Consider the following 27,657-nt stretch of genomic DNA (forward strand, 5'->3'; position numbering starts at 1 on the left):
TTATTAATAGTCATCAGTATTGCTACACCAGCTGCAGTCAAGTCAGACCCAGCTGGACACAACCAGTATTTCAGTCATTATATTCCCCTCCCGCCCCCCCGGCTGGCCCTTAAAAGGTACATACACTCATCCCTCGCTACACGAGCAGAACTGGTTCCCAACTTCCTGCTCGTAGGCGAAAACTCTAAGAGGGACACTAAATTCCCATTAAAATACATGTAAAAGTCTCTGATTGGTTCCTAGCGCTCCTAATTGGGGGAAGGAGTCGCAGCATGCAGCTTGAAAGGTAAGTGAATCTTGGGGAGGGGGGGTGTTGGAAAAGGTGCAGTACCTGTGGCGGGGTGCGCTGGGCTGGGGGGTGCTGGGCCTGGGGGGGTGTTGGGAGTAGGCCGGGCGGGGCTGCAGGTTTCCCTGTGCCCCAGCCAGGGACCCCGCGGCTGGCTCTGCTCCAGCCACAGGGCTGTGGGTCTCCCCACACCCTGGCCAGGGACCCTGCAGCTGGCTCGTATAAGCAGGGGAAGTTCACTCTTTTAGTGAGCAAAGGTATGTATTAATGTCCCTGGTTTTAGCGAGTACTCGTAAGTCAAGTACTCCTTAAACGAGGGATGAATGTATTAGAAAAAGATCTTTTCAGTTCATACATCTCCCCTCCAAGCCTAGTGTTCTTCAGCATATTCCAATCTGAGTTTCGGGAGCAATGGTTTCTCCTTGGTGGCAGCTGTTTGAAGTTTATAAACATCGCACACATCATTGGCACAATACACATCTAATACCCCCCCCTAGACCACTTGCTCTGCACCTAAGCAACCTTACAGAAAAAAGGTGGGGTGGGCGGGTGAGGTAGGGACCTGATCTCTCTAGGAATTAGGATTTCTCCACAACTGCTCAATGGATGCAAAAAGACACAGAACACTTAGAAGTAACGAGGTCTCTGCACACAAATGCAGGAATCTATTAGACATAGCAACTGCCAGACTGGGCAGAAAAACAAAGAGGCCAAAATTCAATTGTCTGTACTCTTGTAAGTAACATTCTTCCACTCAAGACAGGCAGGAACTTTTCCTGGTGATCGGTGGAAGCTAAGGCTGGATTTTAACAGGCAGGGAATTAAAAAGACAACCAGTTTTAATAAAGAAGAGCAAGATGCAGGGCTGGGCTTGTGTTTTCATCACTCCCATTTTCCCTGAGCTCCTAGGGGGTAAAATGCCTACAGGGAAGAATCTTGTTTGGGTCACAGTATCTCCGCCTGCTCTGGGAGAAAACAAACTGCACATCCCACCATGCCCTGGTTTGGAAGGGAACAGCTGTAAAGCTAGCTTGCTAGCCACATTTGAGGGGATAACTAACCTCATTCCTCTTCACCCGCTTCAGCCCTGCTGGACAGGGAGGGTTTAATGCTAAAGGGCCGAGGCCAGGGCTACTTCAGCCACTGGTGGTTGTATCCTGGATTTCAGCTGGGTCTGTGCATGGCTGCTCGGGAGAAGGCAGGTTTAAAGAGCATCTCCAAAGCCAGGGTGGAGTCTCTCTTCTCCTCAGTTTCTGACCCTAATGATCTGTAATCACAAAGGCCTTCCAGCAATCCAGCCTCCACCCATGCGGTAAAGCTGACCCGTAAACAGCTGCCCTGGGTTCGAATACATCCTTAGGCTCCTTGCATTGGAGTATGAGCAGGCGGCAGTAGCGGGGTCTGAAGGGCAGATCCCACTGAAACACATGAATTTGGCACAAATGGCAGCGGAGGGCTGATTTAGCCACCTGCACAGAGCGCTGTACAGACACACAGACGAGCAGCTGATCTGCAGGAATTATTGGCCGATACCCACAGCCACAGCTATCGGCAGATGGGCAGGACTCTGCTCCCACGGCTGGACCCGGGATCTGAGGAACCTGCCACGTGGGCAGCCTGCTGCAGACAGGGGAACAGCTGGGTGCTGAAAGCAACCCCCTCTCCGCCCACAGCTCCCCAGCTGGGCTCCACAAGGGCCTGGCCGAGGGGAAGGGCGAAGACCTGTAGATCTGCCAGGGAGCTGCTTGGTCTCCTCAGCTGCCTGGCTGGCTTGTCCCATGGCCAGGCTGTGGCTCCAGGCTGTGCTCCAGGCCTGGCTGGAGCTGGGTCTGGGAGAGGGGTATAGGCAGCTGAGGGGGGCTGCAGCAACCCTCTATCTGCCCCGGGTGAGGGACCAAACAACCCCCAGCCCATTCCTTGCCCCCCAAGCTCCTCAGCCAGGTTGGATGCAGGAGCTGAGCTGCCGTTCCTCACAGCTGCCCACTGGGCTTTTACAGTCAGATCCCTGCACGGACACAAAATTTGTAACCAAATCCGCACTGCCTGCTGCAGAAACCACCCACGGATATCAAGCAGATACACACGCACCCAGTCCTCTCTGTGATGCCTCAGGACACAACTCTCACCCCACTGGCTACAGCTGAGGGAACTGCCGCCAGCCACTGGTGTCAAGACGTTTCCGCAACCTGAGGCCTTGCTACCCCGTGACCTGGCACCTGGTGGCGGTTTGGCTCCATTGCCCGAACGATGGCGAACGAGCCCAACACGGAAGAAGCCCTAGGACCAAGGAGGAGGAAAACGCATGGAAAACACCAAACCCCACTTTGCTCCAGGCCCCATCCCACAGACAAGGACAACGCCACAGACTCTGTCCCCCGATGGCTGTGCCTTGTGCTCTTCTCAGGCGAGTTACTCCGTGTGTGTCTGAGTTGTCCCCCGCAGCCAGCATCTTGCCAGGGGAAGCCTTTGCGCCTGCTCAGACTCCCAAGAAAAGATGGTTCTTCTGCACCAAGATGGGGCACCTGAGACTGACCAAACCCAGCCCGGGGCAGAAGGGATTGTTTAGAACGACGGCAGCCGGCAATCCTGAGAGATGCTCCGGGGGTCATTCGGGCAGGAGCCAAAGCACCCCCTGGGACAGACACCGCCTAAGGGAAGCAGTTAAGCCTGCACCTCTGGGGACAGCTAAACTCTGAATAATGCCTGGCCTAAGCCAGGCCCAGGAGCACTGTCCCTCCCGGGCCATGCGGGTGTCGGAGCGGAAGGATTTTTGGCACATTGAAGAGCATCCAAAAATATGGACAAAAATGAGTGAGTGATGAGACTGACCAAAGTGCTGGGCGCCAACGGCAAAGAATTCCCCTTACTCCGAGTGCAGACGCCAGCATTACCTTAGAAAAAACACACGCAGCTAAGTCAACCGCCGGGGCTCCATGGGAACACCCAGGCGAGTCGAGAGCTACGAACACCAGGCTACTCTACAGCTCAGTAGAAGTTCTCCCTTTTAAGGCGGAATTGCCCACAGCCAGCTGCCGGGCATCTCCTGGGGTGCAGCGTGACTTTGCTAGAAAAGGGGCTATTTAAGTCGGGCTTCGGTGGCTGCTTGTTTCTTCAAATAAACTCCATTCCAAGGGGAGACAGGAGCAAGATTGGTCCTGGGAAACAGTCACACTCAAAGCCCCTGTGTGTGTGTGGAGGAGGATAGGGTGGTCCTGCAGCTCCCTCCTGCCTCTCTCTTCCAGAGGTTGGCCAAACACATCCCAGCCCTGCCCAAGGACGAGCCGACCCCATGTGGGACCTTAGGAAGAAACCTTTAAGGACGGTGTGGGTGGGACCTCACCTTGCGCATCTGGAGATGTGGGGGCAGGACACCAGCCGTCTTGGCCAAGGATGGGGCAGTGTCCTTTGTGGTCTCCCTCCTTTGGCAAAGCATCTGCCCATTAACACCACTTGGCCAACACGCGCATCACATACTACTCCCCTCCCTCATTTGGCCATTCCAGACCTACCCCAAGGAGTTGGGGGAACAGCCGGGAGCCCCGCTGCAGTAACAAGAGAAATGAGACTGCTCTGCCTCTGGCCGTGCTTCGGCCTCACCTCCAACAAGGGGGCGTGTGCTGCCAGCACACAGCGCCATCAGGCACCATATTGCCCATAGTGCCCCATGATGGGGCAAAATGTTGGAGTCCCCCACTCCAGCCACCAGCAAGAGCACGCCTTTGGCTCAACGCTTTCACTGAACAACCTGGAGCAATCCCCATGCGAACCCTCCCCACACAGCTCAGCATCGCCTCCCCACCTGGTCCCTTGGGGACCAGCCTCTGAGAGACAGATCCTCTCTTTCCTGTGTTGTCCTATGGTGCAATTACTGCCAGGAATCCAAGCGCTGGGGCCAGCCCTGCTCTTACTGCCCTGCAGGCAACCCATCCAGCTGCCTCTTCTCCCAGCTCAGAGGAGCCGGAGAGGTGTTGCTTGATCCTTGCCTACTGTAACCTCTCCTGCACTGCGACTGACTTGGCTGCAGATAGCGTCTCTGTCGGGGGACCAGAAAACTCCCACTGACAGCAGCCTGGGCTAGACCAAGGGTGCACAAACTGGGGGATATGAAGTTTCTGAAGGGGCAGGGGCACAGCACGATTGGCTGCTGGGTCTCAGGCTTATCCATCTTATTACAGTGTTGAAATATGTTCCGGCTGGTGTCCTGCCCCCACATCTCCAGATGCGCAAGGTGAGGTCCCACCCACACCGTCCTTAAAGGTTATGTGTGTTCCCATCTATACCCATTCATAAAATTCTGACATTCTACATATTATCTTCTTCAATATGCAGAAAGGGGTTTTTTTTTTTATATGAACATAACTGAAATTTCCATCGGTTTCGATGGCATTAGACAGGCTGGGGGGGCCCTGCTAATTGCAGGGGCGGAAAGTGGGGCTTGACATAAAAGGTTTGCTCATGCCAGGTGTCTGAATCTGACTTCCACCAGGTCCCTTTGAAGCAGCAGAGAAGAGCACCACCGATCTGGCCATAAGGGATTCATTAGAGATGTTAAGAACTATAGACCTACAGGGCAAAGCTTCCAAACTTAACTCTGCTGCTTATTCACAAGCAGATGAAAAATACAACTGGCCACTTGTGTGTCAGCTGTGGCCCAAGCCACTGACTCTGCCACATGGTGCATAAATACGAGCGCGGAAGTCACTCCTGCACCCTCGGAGAGCGTGAAGGGGAGTAAAAAGCCGGTTGCTTGAGAAAGTACATATGGGCCAGTCCCACAGCGTGCTGAGCAGCCTGCACACCCCTGGATTTCAGTGGAAGTGAGGGTTCTCTGCACCTCACCGAATCAGGCCCGTCCTCTTCCCTTTCCCCACCCAGGCTGAGAACAGAGATTGTGCACGATTTCTGCATTCGGGGGCTAATCCCAATTTGCAGCAAGAGCAGATGCCAATACCCAAGGAGGTTCCTTCCCTATCTTGTCACACTGCACGCAGAGCAGGTACAAAGATCCTGCCAGGAATCCAGAAGATGTCAACCTCCAGCTGCTGAAGCATGGGGTTGGGTGGAAGCCCTGTGCTAGTGATCTTCCCCACAGCAGCTCTTTCCCAGACCCTCACCTGCACCCAGGCAAACAGCCACAGAAGCTGGGCAAAAGCAGGAGAATCCAGAGGAAGGGTCTGGAGTTGAGGTGATGGCCCCGACAGCTCATGACCAAGTGTAGGGCGAGGATGGAGGGGAAGGTCCTTCTGCTCTCAGGCAGAATGGAGACTTCACGTCCATCCCAAATGCATCCATAAGTAGTTCTTGACACCACAGTCCCATGGAGTGGGTGATGAACTCCTGGGATTCTTCCAAACTCAGCAGCCTACAGAGGATAAGACAATGGGGCACAACCAGGGTCCCATTACCTTTGGTAAGCTACCTCCACAGCAGGCCTTGATTCAGATACAAAAAAACCCTTTGCTGGAAGAGGTAGAGCTGGCGAGAATACCAAAAGTTCCAAGAACAACCAACCTTCCTTCTCTAGCCTTGGAATAACCTAAGATGCACCTCAATGAGTGGAATGGGGAGAGGCATGATGGTCTGGCTGGGTGTTCTCCAGGTGTGCTGTTTATGGTGCTGGCTGGAAGACCAGGGATACTTTGTTGAACAATAACCAGCAAAGCAATAGGGGGTTGGCAGCAAGGGTGGGGAAAAGGAGGGGTATCCTGCCCCATTGGCATTTGCCTTAGTGTGTCTCTAAGGAGTAGTCATCGAGATTACAAGGTTCCCTTCACTGGGCAAGACAAGACTGGAAGACAGAAACCTGCAGCTCATGATCTAAAATGGTCCCAAAAGGAGTCAGTTTTCACTGGCACCACGAGCAGCAACACTGAACACTAACGCAGCGGCAAGTGCAACTCAGCCATGAAGTCCTTCTAGCCCTCCAGCAGAACCTCACACAGGGAGAAAAATCACCTCAGCAGCCTCCAGGTCTACAGGGCACAGCCACCCTCCCTGACCCACACTCCCACGTGCCGGGGACGTGCAGCACGGCACGGGAGCTGGTGCTGGTGTCCCAGTGCCCCAGCAGCATGGGGCAGTGGAGACAGTCACGCTGCACTGAAATGTGGACATCCTCTCTCTGGAAGAGTCTCTCAGTCTGGAACGGCAAACACCCCTGTCATGAACTGCAGCCACCTCTGCCCCTGGAACAGGCGTAGGGAGCAGAGAGGTATGAGGGAAGCTTGTGCTGGTTAAAAAGAACAGAGAAAGGCTGGAAGCTGTATGATCTGAGACTGAAAGGTGTCCATCTATAGCGCTAGCATTCAGTCCCAGCTAAACTGCCGTGAGAGGCAGGCTACAAGGAAGCCTAGGTCCTTGTTAGACAGAAGTTGTCGAAGTCCTTCCATTGCAATTCAGAACTACTAGGAGGAAGACCTCTGCAGGCCCCTCCAGCTTCTCCACAGACATTCCCTCCTGGCTTCTTCTGGAAAGACATCTTCTCCAATCTCCAGTCGCTGCACAGACGCCCAATTCCCTTCCGACTCATATCAAATGGCCACACTTTGTAAAGCACAGGCCATAAATCAGCAATTAGTGAACCTAGCTCCCTCCTTCTTGTGGGGATCAAAACCACCCAGTCTCACCCTCTGGGAGCAGGGCTAGTCCCCACAACCAGACTCCGCAAGGAGTTCTTGAGATGCGGCATGTCTTGTGACCTGTGAGTGGACACACCAAGAGGAGAGCCTGGTCTTTGGCACCCGAAGCCATCCCCACGTCTATAGGTTCTCGCCTGGCTGGTACTGGGGTTCTGTCGATGTGAAGTAGTCCTCCAAGAAAGCCTGCAGGTACTCAAAAGTGGGCCTTTCCTCTGGGTCCTTCCTCCAACACTGGCACATCAGATCATGTAGGGATTCAGGGCACTCTGGAGGACAGGGCATCCGGTAGCCACGTTCCACCTGGTCTAGCACTTCCCGGTTAACCATACCTGATGGCCAAGAGAGGGAATAGTGAGATATAACTCAAACAGAAGCTTGCTGCCCCACAGACCAAGCAACAGAAAGATTTCAAGGGCCTCCATGCCTATACTATGCATTTGCAATTCTCTTTGGTAGCCCTAAGTGTTCACAAATCACTGAAAACAGAAGGCTGCTGCCAATGGGTTCCATGATCTAATTAGAGCCCTGTTTTTCATTTCAATGGTGCCTCCCATCACAAGGTTGCTGTAATGTTGGTTTTGCTGTTAACCCCCACAGGGTGTGAGACTTAACTGATTTTCACTCCCCTCTTATAGATGGGGAAAAGGAGGCACACCAGGGGTTACAGCAGTGTTTCTCAACCTTTGTTTTATTAGTAACAAAGAGGGAGCCGTGCTAGTCTCTATACTATCAAAACAAAAAAGCAGTCAAGTAGCACTTTAAAGACTAACAAAATAATTTATTAGGTGATGAGCTATGGTCTGAAGACGTGGGTCTGTCCCACGAAAGCTCACCTAATAAATTATTTTGTTAGTCTTTAAAGTGCTACTTGACTGCTTTTTTGTTTTGTTTCATTAAGTACCTTTTTAAATATATATATATAGACACACACACTTCCAGTACCTACAATTTTCAGACACACATTTCTTTTTCTACCATTGCAACACATTTGTTTAAACAACTTAATCCTAACTGATTGGTTGGTAGAAACTGCTATTAGGCAATACATTTGCCATCATTCTTATGACTGTGCAAAAAGGATAAATAAAAAAAATTACATTAACATAAAACAAGTCTTTTTTATTCATAAAAAGGTTGAGAAACAGTGATTTAAATGTACCCTCTGGAAGAGCTCTGCATACCCCCTGGTTGAGAACCACTGGTTTAGAGGATGTGATGATGTAGCTAGTCTGTGGTAGAGCTGGCAACTCAACCCTGATCTTCTGCCAGCTCCTCTGTCCCAGCCCTAAACATGTCACTCGCTCAACAATATTCTCCCCACGCCTATATGGCATGAACGTCAGGGGAACTTGATTCCAGGCACGTCTGGGGCTTCACTCAAGGTTCAGTGAACATCTTCTTCCAGGTACAAGACCCTCAGAGTCGTCTCATTATCCACCTCCATCTCCCACTGGTGGCAGAAACACCACGGCGACTTTCTCCATTGAAAGATGAGCATAAGAGTCACCATGGCAACTTTGACAAAAACTCTGTTCCATAGATCACCTGGGATCTTCCACAGCCCACGCGGATATCAGAGCCTGCTGTGGCCACAGACCGCATGGGACCTCCTGGTGTCTACAGTCCATGCCTACTCTTACCTGGGTAGGGCACTCTGCCCTTTGTGGTCAGCTCCGTCAAGAGGATTCCAAAGGACCACACGTCTGATTTGATTGTAAACCTGCCATACAAAGCAGCTTCTGGGGCTGTCCACTTTATGGGGAACTTGGCACCTAAGCAATAGAGACAGAGAACAGGAGTCAGATGCCACCACACTGCACGCCCCCGGCAGGAGCCGACAGGTGGAGAGAGGAGAGATAGTGACCTCACCCTGGGGGCGAGTGGAGAGCTACGCTAGGGAGGAGATTTCACCAGCCAGACTTGCAGACCTCCAGAGGGCAAGGCTACAGAAAAGCCTGCCCCCTGCTCCCCGCACACCTCGTACAGGCAGAGCAAGTGCCGTGTGAAGTTCTCACATCGATGAGGGGACAGAGTCAGGAGTACGTCTGACAGGCCTAAGTCCCATCCCCTTCACTGGCCAATGGCATCAGCAGGGCGTGAGGGCGGGGGAGAAGTAGGTGAGTCCAAGCGCTGGTTTAAAAGCCCACAGTACGCAGCAGCAGGCACACAACACTCAACGCCGAGCTCCGAACTCTGCTTGCAAACTCCTTAGCAGTGCTGGAGCAGAGCCCCGTGAGCCAGGTCCCCCAACAAGTGCAGTCTGGGCTGCAGCCATGCAGGGTCCCCCGCCAGCTCGCCTCGCCTCTGGGCACAAGGGATTCCTCCAGCCTCCACGGCCTGCTTAAGTACCTGGCGCCTTTGCAGAGACCACCCGTGCCAGCAGGGCAGACGCTGAGCAGCGTTCCCTGGAAGCTGAACACTCGGGCAGCCACCCAGGAGAAATTCAGGAGCCGCTCAGCTGATTAACACAGCGCCCTCACTCCCCTGTAGCGGACAGCCTGTGCTTCTATTGCTGGTGCAGATCCCCACATGCCGTGGTGCAGGTAGCATTCCTTCTGCCCACGGGTGAAAAAAAAATTAGGGGAACGCTGCTATGCAGCCCGGGGGCCAGCCTGCAGGGAACCAGCCTGACCCACCAACAGCTGCTGGAGGGAACAACTCTGGGCCAACCCTGGGCTGGCTTGTACTTGAACCACGAGCACATCCCAATGGCTTGAGCCCTCCAGCTCCACTCAGACGTTGGGCTAAGCAGCTTGGGCCTCACTCGTTTCTATTTTCCACACTCCCTTCGACACCGGCGGGTACAGGCTCTACACACCCATACCTTGCCTGGCTGTGTATTCATTGTCCTCGATGAGCCGAGCCAAGCCGAAGTCGGCTACCTTGCACACCAGGTTCTCCCCCACGAGGATGTTGGCAGCACGGAGATCCCGATGGACGTAGTTCATCCTCTCCACGTACGCCATGCCAGACGCGATCTGCAGCCCACGCGAGGTTAGAAACAAGAGCCATTACACCCAAGCACTAGACCGCACAACCGTGCTGGGTTTGATACGGGGCTGTTTGCAGGCGTGTTCTGGGCATGGTAAACACAGCCAGCGCTCCAGCAGCTTCATGAGGGGCTCTTCTGAGGTGGAGTGGAGGGGGCAGGTAGAGTGGGTCATGCTCAGCTTATAGGACTTGGAAGTTATTTTGTAAAGCTTGGTCAGGCCAAGGCAGGCTTGTGACTGCAAATGCGTCTTGGGGGAGGGCGGGGGAGACGGGGAGGGAAGAGGAGAGAGAAGAAACAAAAGCCTGGCACAGCCGTGGGGGATTTTCTTCCCTGGGGTCCAATAGGAAATCCCACGCAGACCCCCCGTCTAGCACAGGAGCCTTCACAGTTTTCCAGTCTAATTTCGTGACACGCCCCCCCCGCCCACACCAGAGCCAGAGATCTGCTTAGGGCAGGCTGCTATTAACCTTTGACTGAGGAAGTTGCCATAACAGCTGCTGGCCAAGACTCCAGGAGGCAGGTGACCCAACAGCCAGCACTTCCTGGCTCCAGGTCCCCCAGACCTCCCTTGACCACACAGTTGGGGCAGAGAAACAGGAAGGAGCTCAGTGCAACTGGGACTCAGGCCCTCCTGTTCTGAGCAGATTTTTCCTCCTCTCTGCCCCACCCTGCCCTGCTGGGATTGCTGGTTTTGGATCACGCTATCCCCAGATTTAGAGGACAGGGACATCCGAGGCAGCGCCTCAGACACTGGGGGACATTTCACTTGGGCGCTAGTAGAATCCATTAGCCTTGGATCACACTCGTAAAAGCTGGTCTGGGCGGCTTGTCCCCTCTGTCAGCTGCAGCACCCGCCTCACCCAGACCTGGCATGCCAAGGCCAAGCCCACGGATCACAGCAGCCGAACTGATAATAAGGAAATTCAAACTGCCGCTCTCCAGCCAGCCAGACCCACCTGAGCCGCCATGTCCACCAGCTGGGGCAGTCGCAGATACTTGCCCATCTCCCCCTTCAGGAAATCCAGCAGGCTCCCTAGGATGCAAAGGCAGAGCCATCAGCTGCAGTCGGGAAGGAGCAGATGCCAGACCCTCAGGCGCGTGACGGCATTTGAGTACAAACGCAAAGCCCTGTCGGCGAGCAGCTGCCCTTGGAGTGAGCAAATGGTGACAGGGGAATGGGGTGAGGAGTCTTGTGCCAAACTAGGCTGCAGCCACCTGGGATTTCTTTGCTACACACGACAAACACTGGGGACGCCACAGCAACAACAGGGACAGAATCCAAATCCTTCTGCTGCAGAAAGGACAGGCCCTTGCCTGCTGAGCTAAAGGCCAATCTGTTAGCAGGACGGGGCCTAGGACACATGGGGCAGCTCCATGTCCATCCAGTAGAGGGCAGCAGTGCAAGCACCAGAGTGAGACCATTGCAAAGCAGGAAGTTCAGACTGGGCGTTGTTATTCCTCACTTCACAGCTGGTGTGTGTGTGTGTGTGTGTGTGCGTGCACGCGAGAGAGAGAGTGAGTGAGTGAGAGAGAGAACTCTGCCAGGTGTGTGTGTGTGTGTGTGTGTGTCCGAGAGAGAACTCTGCTGTGTGTGTGTGTGTGTGTGTCTGAGAGAGACCTCTGCTGGAGGGGTGTGTGTGCGTGTGTGTGTGTGTGTGTGTGTGTGTGTGAACTCTGACTGATGCTATTCTGGGTGAGTCTTTTCCCCAGCAGGACCAAATGTCCTTCCCTTAGCCTCTGAGAAGCGCTGCGATTGCTTTCGGTCGCCACAGGGAGAGTGATCCCAGGAGACTCCAGGCCACTCCGGGAGAGCTGGCAACTCTCCAGCCCAGGCAGCTCCAGAGCAGGCAGTCTCCTTACCCCTCTGCAGCTCCCTAACTCTGATCACTTCCAGCAGTCAACATGGCGCACGGCCAAGGGCAGGTGCCTGCAGTAAACACCCAGCACACCGCCCAGGGAGGAACGAGGAAGCCTCTGCTCTGCTGGCAAGGGTGTCTACAGGCCTCCACCTCCTCCCACGAGCATCCGGCTTTCCCCGCATGGGAGGGACCCCGAGAGGTCACCGAGTGGTCAGGTTTGGGAGAGATATTCCTTCCAGCGCCTGCGCCCAGTGCCGCTTGGCCAGCACACGGCTCTGCTCGCGCAGCAGGCTCCGTTACACACAGGGTGAGGTTTCCCAGTTGGAGCCTATGGCCGCCCCAGCCCCTCGGTCCAGCCCGCCCGCGCTGTGCGCTCACCTTTGCTCATGTACTCCGTGACAATGTAAATGGGCTCCTCGGACACCACAGCGTACAGCTGAACCAGCTTCTCGTGACGGAGCTTCTTCATGACCTGGGCCTCCTGCAGAAATGCCTCGGGAGACATGGTGCCGGGCTTCAGCGTCTTTATGGCCACCCTGGTGGTGCCATTCCAGGTCCCTGGAGCAGAAGCCAGAGGCAGTTTATGCAGCGGCTGCCGGAGGACGAGGCATTGCCTTTAGAGGTGCTCACCTGGCACGCCGCCTTCCGGGGTGCGACGCCTGACACCCACTCACCCCAGCACAGCTGGATTATGCCGTGACCCACCATCAGCGGGACATGAAGGGACATTGCTGCACCAGCCCCAGCTCAGGGCAAACCTCTAAGTGGCTGACTGCTCTGTGAGAGCACGAGCCAGACTAGCACAGGGAGAGCTCCCAATTACACTGATCCCCACCCACTCTGACCATCCACACTCCCTGCCCAGTGCTCACTGCGCTGGCTTCAGTCTGTGGCTCTGCCCATGCTAGAGGTTACACCCTCCTCCCCTTAGGTGGGCAGAGACCACCCCCAGGAGCACCTGAGGGTGCAATTTCAGCACTGGGGGAGGTTTGCATCATTTATATCTCGTCGAGCTGGAAGGGACCTTGAGAGGTCATTGAGTTCAGCCCCCTGCCCTCCCAGCAGGCCCCATCACCATCCCTCACAGCTTTTTTTTTTCATCTAACCTACCCCACAATCTTGAAAGGTCCCCTCAGGGGCCGAGCTCACAAACCTCAGTTTATAAGGCCAATGCTCTAACCACTGAGCTATTGTTGCCCTCTGCACTGCAATGAGCACTGCTACTCCCACCCAGATGGGACACTCCAGCCAGGAAGGAAGGCTGCAAGGACTAACAGTGGCTCAAATGCCTATTCTGCCCTCCGGCCCTCGCTGCGGGAAATCCAGCTGGCTCTTTAACAAGTCAAGTTGAGCAGAGAGTCCCTGGTCCAGGCGCCTGCTGCCGGTGTCCAAGGAGGAATCCCTGGAGGAACACTTACCCATCCACACTTCACCGAAGCAGCCTTGCCCCAGCTTCACCTCCAGGCGCAGAGACTCCCTGGGGATTTCCCAAGCATCCTTCGCAAGGCCTTGTGTTTGGGGCTTGGAAGTTGGGCACACGTTTGTGAGACGGTGACACAAGCCATCAGCATGTTCTGGTAAGGGGGGAAGACAGACAGATATCGGCGGGGAGCTTAGACAGAGCGCATCTTCATGGGAAGTCCTTCCAGCGCTGACACTGCAGTCGGTTCTGATCGTCATCCCCTCGTGATTTGGCTCTTCCCCAGGGAAAGGGGACCCGGGACTCTTTTGCCTAGGGTGCTACATTCCATGGGGAAGAGAACATCCCCTCTGTTCTCCAAATGCCACCTGCCATCCAGGGCCCATCTGCTACGGCATTTAGGCCAGAGGTCTCCAGGGAGCAGCTCTCAGCACTGCTGAGGGGAGGCAGGAAATTGTCTTCCTTGGTAATTTCCCTCTTAACACCTAGTATCTGTCCCCGTTTCTGAGCTGCACCTTCTCCTGAGGAGAAAAGGACTGAAATCACCACGTCTCCTGGCATCAGCAGGACGTTTTCAGAGACATGGCAGCAGATCTTTGGCCTGGTTTTGGCCTGCCAAAATAAAGCTGCGGGCCGATCAGAGCCCCATGGCAATGCAGCCTTAGGACTGTCCACACTGGGGTGCTGGGGGGGTTAACTTTGCCCCCCAACTTTCCCAATGGTGCAGCTGTCTCAGGGATTGCTTGGACAGAAGCACTAAGGGAGGAGAGGCAGTAGGTCTGTCTAACCCTGACTGGAGCATGTCAAGCGTGACGTGGGGTTGAACATTAGAAGTTGAAGGAGCCTCATCCACACTGGGGTCCCAGCCCTGCAGGGAACTGCACTAACCTTCTTCCTCATTGCCAAGAAGGAGCCTAATACAGCCTCAATTCACATGCAAGGCCTGTATAGCTTGTCCCCCCCGTCCCACTCTGGGCCTTCAGGAACCCTCCTCTGATGTCTCCCACACCTCCTGCTCTCAACGCTGTGCTTCGGCCAGGCTGTTCCCCATGCCCCCTACGCTTACCTTAACCCCATCTCTCCAGCAGTCCTGCTCCCCTCCATTAAGCCCAACTCTTGGGGCCAACCACCCACTAACCCACAGGCCCCGTGTTTCCTGAGCTGCTGTCCCAGTTCTGGCTACACTTCATGGAAGGCTGGGCAGGGAGTGAGTTTCGGTGGCATTCTGTGGAAAGGCAGGGCACTGCCACGGCTATCGGACACCTACTGGAATAGTACGCCACCAGCTGCTGCAGGCTGTTGAACTGCGTGCGGGAGGTGATGTAGAACCCACCGCTGTCCAGCTTGCGGATCTTGTAGTGTTTCACGTTGAGCCCCTTGGCGTTGTCAAAGTCAGAGACCGAGAGGCAATAGGCACCTGTGGGATGAGCAGGTGCACCTTAGTTCTTCTGCCCTGGACACACCCTCGCCCTTGAGGGGATATGACCGATTACAACACCGTCTCGTTCCTCTGAGGTTCATAGGAAGGGAACGAGGGGAAGGGGTCTAGGCGGGGGCACGAGTGCTCTTTCGAGACATAAGTCGGTTTACGTGTCATCCTACGACCAAGATGAGCTGAAGAGGCCGAGGGCAGCTGGTCAGAGAGTAAGTCAAGGGGAGAACCAATGCAAACCGCTCAAAACTGTGACAGCAGCATCCTGTTTCTCTACAGCTGCAGGGTGTAGCAATACACACAGTCCAGCCAAGAGTGCCCTCCCATGGGCAAGTCCGGAGCCTGTGACCATGGAAGAGATTCTGGGCATGACAAGGCAACAAGATGGCAACTGCACAGCAGGACCATGGAGGTGGGGGAGGAATCACTGCCGAGGCGCCATTTTCTCTGAACCGAGCACCAAATCCAGTGATGACCTCCAGCTACGTTTGCCTACGCAGTGAGGCCACCAAGCATCAGCTGAACTGTGTGTGTGTGAAGATAATACTTGGGAGATGGGGGACCTCCATGGAACGCCAACACAGTGGTGATTCGCTGCCTCGTTTGTGCCAAGCCCATGGCCTAGGAAGTGCCGGGGGGTGGGCAGAGGTGCCATGGACGAAACCTCAAACCTGGCAATCGGTCACCACAGGAGATTGAACGCAGTCCAAGCTGGGGTCATAAACCCTCAGAGTCTTGGCCAAGGGTCAATTTGAGTGTTTATGTGCCACCTCCCTAAATTCCGCCCCACCAACCCTGCCCCCCACAGCTTCTCCTGGCTCCGTTCCTTCACCGCTTTCCTGAACTACTGTGCCAGGTGCTCCCAGTCAGTACATTGTAGCCCTGGGGACGCTGACCACACACCCACTCACACAGGTTTACTTCTGACCGCCTCTGTGAAACCTAGAGAGATGGTGGAATCTCCACCCCTAGCGGTTTTGAAGTCCCGACTTGACAGAGTCCTGGCTGGGATGATTCAATTAGGGTTGATCCTACTTTAGGCAGGCGGCTTGAGTTGTTGACCTCCTGAGGTCCCTTCCAGCCCTAGGAGTCTATGAAATGTCTAGCCCAGACAGCAGGTCCTCTTTGCTTCAGTTGCACTGGACTGGCTTAACAAGGCATCGCAATCAGAGTAGAGGGGAAGGAAGAGGAAAAGAGCCACAGCAAATTGAGGCCTACACAAAGGGCCAGCACAAGGCAACCATGTGCAGGGAGATGCGCAGTATTTTGCCAAGGAGACGCCTAGGGTCGGCTGGGCTGGCCCCACCTCCCTGTGAGGAAGAGGAAGGAAGGTGCCTCCCTGGGTGAGTCCAGATGAGGTCTGACGAGGAAGAGGGGAAGCAGCTGGCATAAGGGAACACGACCTCTGGAGCCTCACTCGTGCTGGTTGAGTTGGCAACAGGGCAGGTGGCCAGTGGGAGAAGTGAAGAGGAAGGCACGGCTGGGAAAGGCTCCAGACAGTAACAAAAGCAACGAAGGAAGCATCTGCCTACGCTGGTGTGAGCTGAGTCCCGATCACCAGAGAGAGGCACGGCTGGGTTGTGAGCACCCCCCGAGTGCCAAGCCCCTTTTCTGACAGGCAGCACCAGTGGGTTGTACTGCTACTGTGCCGCAGATGGGTACAAGAGGGATGCACCAATCAGCTTCTCAAAGGAGGGGCCCACACGAATCCCCAGACCCCAGCACCCTCCCACTTTGGGGGGCACTGGAGTCTGGAGTTTAGAGGAGTTCCATCTCGGCTTCTTGTGCACCAGCCCAGCACTGGGCTGCAAGCTGTGCAGGGGCTGGTTGCTGCTTTGTTCCTATTTTCACTGGGATTGAAAAAAGATAATGCTGGTTCTAAGACTTCAGAGTTTTCAGGAGCTCCCGGACCTACATTTGAGGCAAAAATTTAACCAGCGTCCTGTACGTTAACAGATGCACCAACCCAAATATTCAAAAATAACAAGTCAGCCTCCCCTGCACCTCCCTGCAAGACAGCCAGGACATTTTTTATATATATGAAAAGAAGCAAAAATCCCCATTATTTGCTTTCTGCTTCTTGACCTTTGGAGGGCAGGCAGAGCCAAGAGTGATCACAATTTCAAGTTTTTCTCTGCAACCAGAAACTACTACTAAAACCACAAAAGTCTCTAAATCACAGGACTCCAGGAGCTGGGGCTTCACGGTGAGTCCTGCAGTAAACGGCTGATTCATCCCCCGCATAATGTTGTGAGAGGTGACACATGCTCAATGAAGCTTAAAAATACCCCTTGTGAAGTGCACGATCATTCACAGGGATGGGGAAACTCGCAGAGTGATAAAGCAATTGGCTCAAGGTCTCATGGCAAACCAGTGGCTGAGTTCAGAAGAAAATCCACGTGCCCTGGTTCCCAATCCTGAACATTAGACCATATAGCCCATTAGAGCAGACAGCCGTCTTAGTAGCAACCTGGGCTTCAGCTCCTACTCTTCAGAATGGGGATAGTCACTCTTGGGCTGTGGCCACACTTGTCCAAAACTTTGAAATGGCCATTTTGAAGTTTTGGCCAAGTGTGGCCACAGCCTTGGAGTTGAAGAACACTAGAACTGGAAGGGACCTCCAGAGGTCATTGAGTCCAGTCCCCTCTCCCTCTGTCTGATCTATTTAAGTGCTAAGCTCTCCTGGGCAGGGGCTGCCCTGCTACCGGTTTTGACAGAGCCCAGCACTCAGGCAAGATCTCTAGGCACTACAAGGTGGGTGGTGAAGCACTGGAATGGTCCACCCAGGGGAGTAGTGGAGTCTCCATCCCTGGAGGTGTTTAAGTCTCACCTCGACAAAGCCCTGGTGGGGCTGATCTGATGGGTTCGGTCCTGCTTAGAGCAGGGGGCTGGACTCCATGGCTTTTTTAGGTCTTTTCCAGCTCTATCGTTCTATGATCTGATAGAGCTGGAAGGGACCTCAGGAGGTCACTGAGTCCAGTCCCCTGCCCTCTTGGCAGGACCAAGCACCACCCCTGACAGATTTTTTTTTCCTTCCTTAAACCTATTTTCCCCAGACCCCTAAATGGCCCCCTCAAGGGTTGAGCTCCCAACCCCAAGTTTAGCAGGTTAATGCTCCAACCACTGAGCCAGCGCAGCCTTCCCCCCACGCCCCCCCGAGAGGAGAGGAGAGCAGAGCAGAGCAGAGCAGGGAGGGTAAGCGAGTGTGACACACCTAGGCAGGGCAGCAGAGACATTGCCAGGCCCTTGGGCGTGGTGGCAGGGGCCCCAGCTTGCTGCTCCAGTAAGAGGAGGGGCCTTGGGCAGAAGGGACGGAACTGGGGCTAGCTCGCCCAGCCCTCCAGCTGCTGTCCCAGTAGAGGCAGTGGTGGCGGCTGGGTGCCACGAGCCCTTTTAAAAGTGCCAGGCCCTGGGGAAGCTGCCCCTTTTGTGCCTCCCTGCCCCAGCAGGCTGGCACTGAGGCTCCACTTCCACTTGGTGCAACTCCCACCTTGCAGAGACACTCCAGAAACATCTCCCCAGCGAGGGGCAGCGAGCTGCAGAGCCCAGGCCAAGAGGCTTGAGCAACGCTGCTCGGACAAGCCCCCCAGATGGTGTGGCTCCAGCGGGGGATCGGATTTTGAAGCCTAGGGCCGGGGGCGGGCTCCCAGTTGTCTGCAGCGCGCTTGCGCCGCAGTTTCAAGGCGACGCGCTGACGACAGGACTGTACCATGTCATGAGGTGCTTACCTGGGTGGCTCCCAGCTAGCAGCCCAGTGGATTCCTGAGCCAGGGTCTCTGCCTCAGCTGCCCCCACAGGTTCCCAAGCAGCTGCAGAGCCCATGTGCGCTGCTATGAGCTGGGTGGAAGCCTACCGCACATGCTGCCTATCCTGCAAACAGGCAGCTCTTATTGGCTAGAAACTGACCAATGGGAGCTGCTGGGGATGGTGCGGTTGCGGGGGGAGTGGCACGTGCCCTTCCCTCAGGCTCTCAGTGTTCACAGACCCATACCTGGCTCTGCAGCTGGCTTTTCTGAGCAAGCAGGGAGCCAGCTGGGGCTCCCATGGGCCCGATTAAGCAGCTTGGTGGGCCAGCCTGGCCTGCAGGCTGTATTTTGCGGAGTTATGGCTGCAGGCTGTGTGACGCTAGACTCCGTAATAAAATAAGCACTTTTCCACTGGCTGGGGGTGCAAATCACAGTGGAAAACAAGATTCTTTCCATATATGAAACCTATTTAAAGCTGGAAAGTGACATCACTGCGCGGTTCTCTGCCTGCAGCACAAGGGGATACAGGTTTGGGTTTATGTGCCAGAGGAGAGGTACACTCGCACGCCGGACAATTCCCTGACTAGAAGGTCCCTGTGCAGTGCTGATTCAGCGTCTGCACCCTTCTCAGCTAGGAGGAGGCGTGAAGGCTTGGCTCAGCCGGGCAGGGCAAGGGAGCCCAGGCTGGTGGAACAGGTGGGCTCAGTCGAACTCTAGTACATCAGGGGGTACCCGAGGCGGGGCGGGGGGTGAACCCACCACAGCAGTAACCTGTCCCCCCCCGAAGCCTGAGTCTCCCCTAGGCTCAGACTCTCGGGGTCGTTGCAGGCTAGCTCACATGGAGCTAACTGCACAGCCAAAAGGGTGTCATAAGCAGGAGGGGGAGACCTTGTTCTTCTTGGCCTCCGAGGATAGAACAAGGGGCAATGGACCCCTGCCCCCTCCCTCGGCTGGAGCCACAATCCCCCCCCAGCCCGGAGGAGCCAGAAGAGGCCTGGACTGACCCAGCTCCATCTCCCACCCACGGGGATGAGCCCCAGGGCAGCCACATGGAGCCTCCCCTCCCTTCCCCAGAGCCCCTGGGGAAAGCTGCAGCAGTGTCTCTGGATTCCAAGGAGCTCTGGATGTGCCCCATGCAGGTTCTGCGGTGCAGTAACGCAGCCTGGGAACCTGCGTGGGAAACATCAACAGCACTGTTGAATCAAGAGATGCTCTTCAGCAGAGCTGCTGCAGCAGCGGCCGGGGGCCTCAGGCCCTTTTAAATTGCTGAAGCACATGAGGATCTGTCTAGGTCAGTGGTGGGCCACATATGGCCCACGGGCCACACACAGCCCGCTGGGGCTCCACCTGCAACCACAGACCCTCTGGCTGGCTCCCTCCCTTCCTCTCCCACCTCTCACGTATGGGGGCACGGGAGCCCTGTGCGGCCTACGCCACCCCCTCACTGCCAGGGCTGACTGGGGGCTGTTGCAGCTCTGGGAGAGGGGGCGAGGAGCAGGGACAGAATAGGAACTGGGCGATGTGCGCTCTGAAAGTGCTGGGAAAGAGGAGGAGCAGGTAAGTGCAGGATGCTGGTGCCCTGGTGATGCAGGACAGGGGAGAAGCTGGGGGTGACCTGCTAGGCTGCAGGCGAAGCCCCGGTCCACGGGCTGCCACAGCCCATGGAGGTGAAGGAGAGTCACTCTGGGTCACCCATTACTTGGGGTAGCCCATCCTGGGTCTAGATGGAAGGTTGCCGGGTAAGTAGCAACAGACCCCTTTCTACCAGTCCAAAGCGTCACCATCCCAGCCAGCAGCTGCTGAACATCCCACCCCAGCATGCAGAGCGCTGTTCGGGGCCTGGGACTGCGCTGGAGCTGCTTGGAGGAAGCCTCTGAACTCGCCCAGCTACATGGGCAATGCACCCAAGTGTCACAAAGACACCCGTCACCTTCTCCTGCCCTGTTCCAGGAGCTAAATACTTCACTCCTAAGCGCAGATCCCTGCACGACTCGGCAGAGAAACTACCCTGCTTGCACCGAGAGCACCCGGCTCAGGGCAAGGCTGGGGAAATCTCAGCAGCACAAGCCGCCAGGGCGGATGCAATTCACACCCAGGCTGCAGAGGCCAGAGCTGCCTGGGGACAAGGTCACCTGCACCTCCCTGCAGCCAGATCCTCACACCATCTCCATGAAGCAACTCAAACCCAACAGCCCCTGGCACTACAGGAAGGAGGGAACTGCCAAGTTCCCCGTTGCCATGGGTTACCCAGCTATTCCCAGCTCAGTGACCCACTTTCTGCGCTGGGCTCCCGGGGAGGCAGGGGGGGAAAGAGGCAAGCGCAAGACTGGAAACGGTTTACACCAGGCGTTTCAGTCCCCCCCGCTCCCCGCCCCCCGCTTGCTCTCAGCCCATCGGCTTGCAGGCTGGGGTAAGGAACTGGCCCTTGGAACAGGCTGGCTGAGTCAGGACAGATTGAAAGCACAGGGGTGAAAACAAGGTGGTCACCTACTACGGCCCCTTGGTGCAGGACAAGAGGCTCTGGGAGACCTGCAGACCGGCTGCCCCTACAGGGACAGGAGTGGGGTAGTGGAGGGGTTGTGTGCAGAGAACTGCCCCTTGCCACTGAGAGGGGGGGGCACTCAGCAATGCCAGCCGGCATCTCCTCATTCCGCCGGTGCAAGAGGAAGTGCAGAGCCTACAGACACCAGGGCCCACAGCCTGGCCACCCACTGTCTTGTGCCTCCAGATCTCCACAGCAGCATCATGTAGAGATGGACTCCCCAGACATAACTCACTCCCGAGGCCCTCACCATGGTGTCAGGGGCCTGCTGCTGGGGCCTCGTTACCTTTGGTGGTTTCACTCTCCCTGACCAGGAATGTTCCTCGTGGGTTCTCCGAATTGAGCAGGAGCCGCTCCGACTCCCGGCGAGTGATCTTGCCAAAATACCACCTGGAAGAGCAAGCCGCAGGTCAGCATAAGGAAACCCCGCTGGATTTACACGCTATCTGTTACCTTAGAGAGAGGTGCCCCAACATGCCCTCCCTCACAGCACCGATTGCTAGAATCAAGGTCTGATGGACTTCTCAAATCCCAGCGGCCAGGGGCTAGGGAGCTCTTGGGAAGATATAATGAGGTCCACAGCAAAAATTTGTCCCCAGAATCAGAGGCACTCACTTTTCTTTTTTAATTCAAGTGCCTCAAGACATCCCAGCCCAGTGTTACGCCAAGAACCCTCCTCAGAGCAGAGCAGAAAGCGGGCACTAATGTCACAGTGGGAGTGCCTGCAGCTGTGTGCAAATGGGAGGCTGGGCGATTGGGGGTGAGCCTGGGAAGCCTTCAAGCGTGGGGCGTGCAAGCGGTAATGGTAAATGTACACAGACATAAGGGCTGCAGCCGACTGCACAGACCTCCAGCATGACTGCATGCACAAATAGGGTCACTGCAAGTCCAAATGTGTTTACTGGCATGCAACCATCTAATTTGCATATGCAAATAATTAATGTTTGCACATGCAATTAAAGGCTTATTTAGTTTAAAAAGAAATCAGATCCTTTACGGTAAAACCTATTACACAGACCATCCCTTGGCAGTGGCTCAAGGTGGATTTCACTGTACATGGCACGAAACCATATCTGGTCTTAATGCTTGGCGCTTAGCAAGCCCAAGAAAACAACACAACGTTTGACAGAGTGGCAAGCTCGAAAAGCCCACAACGGCCTTGTGGAGGCTACAGAAATGTCTTAAAATAGACTTGGCGGGCGGTGTGTACAGGTCTTTTAAACTGTCTAAAAAGGTTTCAATTACTCTTCGGCCTGGATGGAGTCTGAGGGTGCGACATAGTTACTGGGGATGTAGCCGGTTTGTCCCGTCGTGAGGGAGTGAGCCAGCCACCAGTCTCCTTCCCTAGAAGAGATAAAGAGAGAGAAGGAGAGACATTCAAACAGAGCAATCTCTTTAGCCGCAGAGTTACTCCCCACCAACAGCTGACAACCAGGAGATCACAGCCTCCCAAGGCTGGAGGTATTGCAAACAGGCAACCCTGGCCCCTTCAAGGAGCTTACTAGCATAGTTTTATTTCTAGCCTACTCCTTCTGGGTTGTATTGCTTAGGTCATGGTCGGGCACTCCCAGCTTTAGACATATGGGCTGTGTCTACACTAGCCCCAAACTTCGAAATAGCCATGCAAATGGCCATTTCGAAGTTTAATAATGAAGCGCCGAAATACATATTCAGCGTTTCGTTAGCATGCGGGTGGCCGCGGCACTTCGAAATTGACACGGCTCGCTGCCATGCGTCTCGTCCCCACGGGGCTCCTTTTCGAAAGCCCCGTCGGGACGAGCCGTGCGGCGGCGAGGCGCGTCAATTTCGAAGTGCCGCGGCCACCCGCATGCTAATGAAGCGCTGAATATGTATTTCAGCGCTTCATTAGTAAACTTCGAAATGGCCATTTGCATGGCCATTTCGAAGTTTGGGGCTAGTGTAGACACGGCCATGGAGATACACATCTCATAGAGCTGGAAGGGACCTCAGGAGGTCAAGTCCAGTCCCCTACTCTCTTGGTAGGACTGAGCACCATCCCTTATCTTTTTGCCTTAGATCTCTAAATGGCCCCCTCAAGGATTGAACTCACAACCCTAGGTTTAAGGGGGCCAATGCTCAAACCACTGAGCTTGACTGAACTGCAAATGCTCAGGGACCCAATGGCACAGTCAGAGTGGACTGAAACAGGATTTACAGCCAACAAGGCGAGAGACAAGCTCTCAGAGATTAAGGGCAAGTTATTCAGGTTGAAGTCTGTGGGCCCTACGCTACCCCCAACATTCCCCTGTTCCCCACGTTCACTATTAAGGTTGCCAGCCCCCCAGGACTGACTGAGAGTCTCCAGGAGTTAAAGCTTATGTCATGCAATGAAACCTCCAGGAACAGCTCCAACCGAAGCCAGCAAGCCCAGTTCATTACACAGATTAGCAGTTGAATTTGGGTAGCCCATGGAAAGCATCACTCTTTGCTTTTACCATCAAGTACAACTACTCCCCATGAGTCATAAGAAATTCATCTTGAACTCCCAACTCCAAAGGAGCATTAACCCCCTGGGGGGGGGCAACAGCCAAGCCAGCAAGGGTACTAAAGGCAGAACTTTGCTCACGAGGGCTAAGTCTGAAGTGCTGAGCCCCTGCAACATGGGGGACTTACCATTGCTCAGCATCTCTGACAATTTGGCCCCTAGTTCTCAGGGGCTCGGATTTCCTGCCCCAAGCAAGAAGCAGAGAGACCCCTCAACAAGGAGAGGATCCTGTCCCTCGCCAGCCACCACAATCTTGGCATTTGCTTGGTTGCTGTTGCAGACCAGCATGACAGATGCAGCACCGGCAAACGGAGCGTGCTATGGAAATACGTTGGTAACAAGGTCGACTTGCTCTGGTACCAGGGTAGCCCCTATTAACTCATTTTACCAGAGTCCAGTGGCTACCACACTGGGCCCACAAGGCATGCAATGGTCCTAGCCACTGTGCGACTACTCTCACATACACACAGCATAGGCGATTCCCTTTTTAATAAGGAAACTCCTCACATAAAAAGGGACCCCTGCCACCCCTTGAAAATACCTTTGGAGCCATCTGAATTTGAACCAAGTCTGGCTGAAGGGCGAAGTGCTGGAAATCCAAGAGAGCAGAAAAAAAACCAAGGAAGCAGAGAAGGAAAAGGGAAAGAAAAGAAAAGAAAGAAGCAGCGATCATAAAAAAACATGCTAACAAAGACGGCCAAACCCAAAATGAATAAAAAAAGAGAGAGAGGCTTGTTTGTTAAATGCCAATTACACAAAAGCAAGAAGAAGGAAGAGAGGGAACAAGTGGATGGATGAAGGGTGAAAAATAACTGATTGCAGCATGAATGTCACTCCGCAGGGTTTGATGGGCGCGGGCTTTTGAATGCACTGGGAGCAGGATGGTCATGACCGCTGTCTGGTTCCACGTAACTCCTCCCCATCATTGATCCTGCCTGAGGGGCTTACATGATTGGGTGAGGGACTCTCCCAGCAGAAATGGAGCCATGCCGAGGTGCCTCTGTGGGTGCTCCTGGTTTGGAGAGGCCATGGAGAAAATAGTGGCTGCTCATCCTCCAACAGCCAAGCTGTTTTGTGCAAGATTGGCAGCTCGGGGGGGTGCGGGGGTGGAGGAGGGGGCTGGAGAAGGGTGGAGACCAGCGAGCTGGGGCCTGGGAGAGGGAAGAGGCAGAATGAGACCCGGGCCTGGTGAAAGGAGCAGAGCAACCCCTGGGAAAAGCCTAAGTGGGTGTCTGTGGACTCGTACTTCAGCCTGGGCCACTCAGAGGACCCGCAGTACTATCCAAGCAGTCACTTTAAGAAGCTGCCTCGGAGCTCCGTTTTTCAGGTGACAGCGCACGAGTTGCTGGCTGCCGCCCTGGTGAGGTGCAGTACAATAAGCCCTCCAGGAAGTGAGCAAAAGGGGAGAGCTGAGGAAGGCACCTTTGGCTCTGGCTCCCTCTCCATCAGTGACGAACCCAACAGATCTCCCTGCATGCCCAGGTGGGTTGGGATGTCTTTATCCCGCAGCATTCACAAGGTCTGCAGGTCTTGAGGAGGCGGGGGCTGAGCCATGCGGCTCTGAGAACACGCTGCCCTGAATGGAGGGGGCTCAGACTCCACCAAGCCATTTCACAGACTGCAATAGCACAAACTCCCTGAAAAGATCACCCCCGGCACTCTGACAGGAGCACGCGTGCATCCCCCTAACACAGCGCGTGTCCGGATCCTCAGAACCTACGGCAAACAGCAGCTTCGGAGAATGGACTGGAACGTTTTCCCGCCCCAACACAAGGGCTGAGTTATTCGTAACTGCATGAACAACACGGTCTAGTTTGACTGTAGGATACTGCACGGTCGTTGCCATGCGCAGCTTTACAGCTACTAGTCTCAGAGGGGGAGCCCTGCTGGCGTGTAGCTTCACAAAACCGAACAAAAACCAAACACTCCTTTGGCACCTTGTGGGCTAATGATTTTCTTTATAAGGTAATGAGCTTTCGTGGGGCAGACCCACTTCCCCAGTAGTTACCGCTAGTGTGCACACAGGCTTCATGACTAGCTGCATAAGCTGTTAAAATCTATCTTAACATGTCTGCATCGGGGTGGCGAACACGCGGCCCGCTGTCCAGAATCCAACCCAGGGAGCCTTTACATCCGGTCAGCAGAGCTGGCAGTGGTGCCATTTTAAAAGCCGACTGGGCAGCTCTGAGCCGCAAGTGGCTCTTTAAGGAGCCATTTGCAGTTCCTGCCCCGCCTCCACCAGCCACTCCTCTTCTGCTCCCTGCCCTACTGCACTGAAAGAGCAGAACTCCATTTAATTGGTTTAATGGCCAGCAGGAGGGATCCAGCCATTAAATCAATGAAAGGGAGTCCCACTTTTTCAGCGCGGCAGGGTAGGAAGCTGCTTCTGCCACACTATACGTGGGGGAAGGCAGTAGGAGGGCTGGGGGAGCCGTATAGCCATGGTGAGGCAGATATGGCAAAGGCGCAGTGGGGGGACTCACCTTACCTGCGTAAGGTAAGTCAATCCTGGGTTTGGGGCTGTGAGGGGTTAAGTCGGGGGTGGCGGGTTTGGGGCTATTTTGTGTTCGCCCCCCAGAACGTGTAAAAAATTGCCCAGTGGCCTCCGATGCAAAAAGGTTGCCCACCCCCGGTCTACATGCTCACCTACACCTGAATAGATCCTATGTACATAGACCCACCAAAGCGTTACTTGCCCCAGTACAATTTTACAAGGCTGTAATTGGAGATGAGCCTATCTGGACTATTCTGGTACACCACTGGAGCATAAAAGTGCACCTCGAAACAGATACAGGCCCTAGAAAAGGGACAGCGCGAGAGTCCAGGCTGCCCTCTTGGTGCAATAAAGCTTGGGGGTCACTGCCACTGGCAGCCGTCTCTCAGGATGACCAGACTGCAGAAGAGAGAAAACAAATCCATGGCAACAATTACTGTTGCCCCAGTTCCCAGATTTCCACTGGGATGTCTTGGGGAAACTGGTCAGTGGGTCAGAGGCAGGAAGAAATGCCTGAAGACTGGGGAGGAGGCAGCAGCCCCGTTACAGAGGCTGTTCCATCGCTCAGATTTTCTGTGGAGGGGGCGGGGAAGAAACGTGTCTCATTTCCAGGGACAGCCGAGTGAACAAATTGACAAAAGCTTTGCAGATTCCTGCTCACAGACGTTACCAGAGCACAGCGATGCTCAGACTGGATAACCTTTTTAAAAAGCACGTTCGAAGAGAAGGTCTGAGCGTCACAAAAGACAATCAAACACACCTTTGAGATCCGAATCCTGCGCCTCCACCCCTGGGAAATGCAGGTCCCCTCTGAGCCCTGGCCTGAACAGGGGGCTAACCCAAACCCTGGATCTAGACCCTGCAGCCTTTGGTGGCTCAGTCCATTCCACAGCCCATTTTGCAGGTGTTTTTATCCTCCAGAATGAGATGCACCGATATGGTCGCATTAGCAAGCACAGCTATGTGCAAAGCCAGTGCAGTGTTTGCGACAAGCACTTGACCCAGTGACACTGCGCATGCAGCAGCTTTTTCCAGGGCTATGCCCAGGTTTGCATCCTACTGCACTGCCCAAAGGGGTCTCGGGCAAGTTTCTTTCTCTCAGAGCCCCACTTACAAAATGGGGCTTTTAGCACTGCCCTGTCTCTCAGGGGCCTTGCACACGCATAGGCTGACAGTGTGGTGCTTAAATACTATAGGAATGGGAGCCAAATAAGTAACTAAGATAAATAGCAACAGTGCCTTCTGGGAAATGCAGGTCAGCTCTGCTGTACTGCCTCAGCAGAGGCTACAGTGCCCAGAGAAGATGCATGAGGAGCAATTTAAGGGGTAATGCTCTCCGAGTTCTTACTAAAGATTGCTGGGAGGCCCGGTCAAACTGCTTACACAGCCATTATTGGAGCGTGGTCCCCACTGCAACACCCGGGATGCAGGCAGATGGTGGCAGCCTACCAAACAGTGGCCCAAGTAAGTAAATATGCTGCCAGTAGGCCAATGAGAAGGGAAATTCTGATCCTGGCAAGGTGTGGGGAACTTCCCAAGGGGCTCCACAGCTCTCCCACGCTAAGCTGGTGGGCCAGCTGTCTGTCTGTGCTCTGCTGAATCCATTACAGAGGGGATGGGGACCAGGGAATGAGGATGAACAATAGTGGTCTGGAAAGTGCAACAGACGGGGTATTGAGATTTCAGAATTTGTTCTCTTCCCACATTGGGGCAAACAAAATACACCTCCCAAACACATACAC

General features: G+C 54.7%; 1 protein-coding gene across 6 annotated transcripts in view; it reads right to left on the bottom strand.

The window, feature by feature from the left end:
* Positions 1 to 280: 280 nt before the first annotated feature.
* Positions 281 to 27,657, bottom strand: part of SRC (SRC proto-oncogene, non-receptor tyrosine kinase) — an 89,599-nt gene continuing 62,222 nt past the window's right edge. For all 6 annotated transcript variants that reach the window (XM_075012118.1, XM_075012115.1, XM_075012113.1 and 3 more), the window contains 9 exons: positions 22,161 to 22,259; positions 21,202 to 21,305; positions 14,463 to 14,612; positions 13,194 to 13,349; positions 12,154 to 12,333; positions 10,873 to 10,949; positions 9,749 to 9,902; positions 8,565 to 8,696; positions 281 to 7,253 (listed from right to left, as the gene is read on the bottom strand). In XM_075012118.1, coding sequence (XP_074868219.1) covers positions 7,045 to 7,253; positions 8,565 to 8,696; positions 9,749 to 9,902; positions 10,873 to 10,949; positions 12,154 to 12,333; positions 13,194 to 13,349; positions 14,463 to 14,612; positions 21,202 to 21,305; positions 22,161 to 22,259 — 1,261 coding nt within the window. In that variant the 3' untranslated portion in view covers positions 281 to 7,044. The remainder of the gene's footprint in view (positions 7,254 to 8,564; positions 8,697 to 9,748; positions 9,903 to 10,872; positions 10,950 to 12,153; positions 12,334 to 13,193; positions 13,350 to 14,462; positions 14,613 to 21,201; positions 21,306 to 22,160; positions 22,260 to 27,657) is intronic.

Source organism: Carettochelys insculpta, chromosome 17 (genome assembly GCF_033958435.1).
Source record: "Carettochelys insculpta isolate YL-2023 chromosome 17, ASM3395843v1, whole genome shotgun sequence".
NCBI classification, from domain to species: Eukaryota; Metazoa; Chordata; order Testudines; family Carettochelyidae; genus Carettochelys; species Carettochelys insculpta.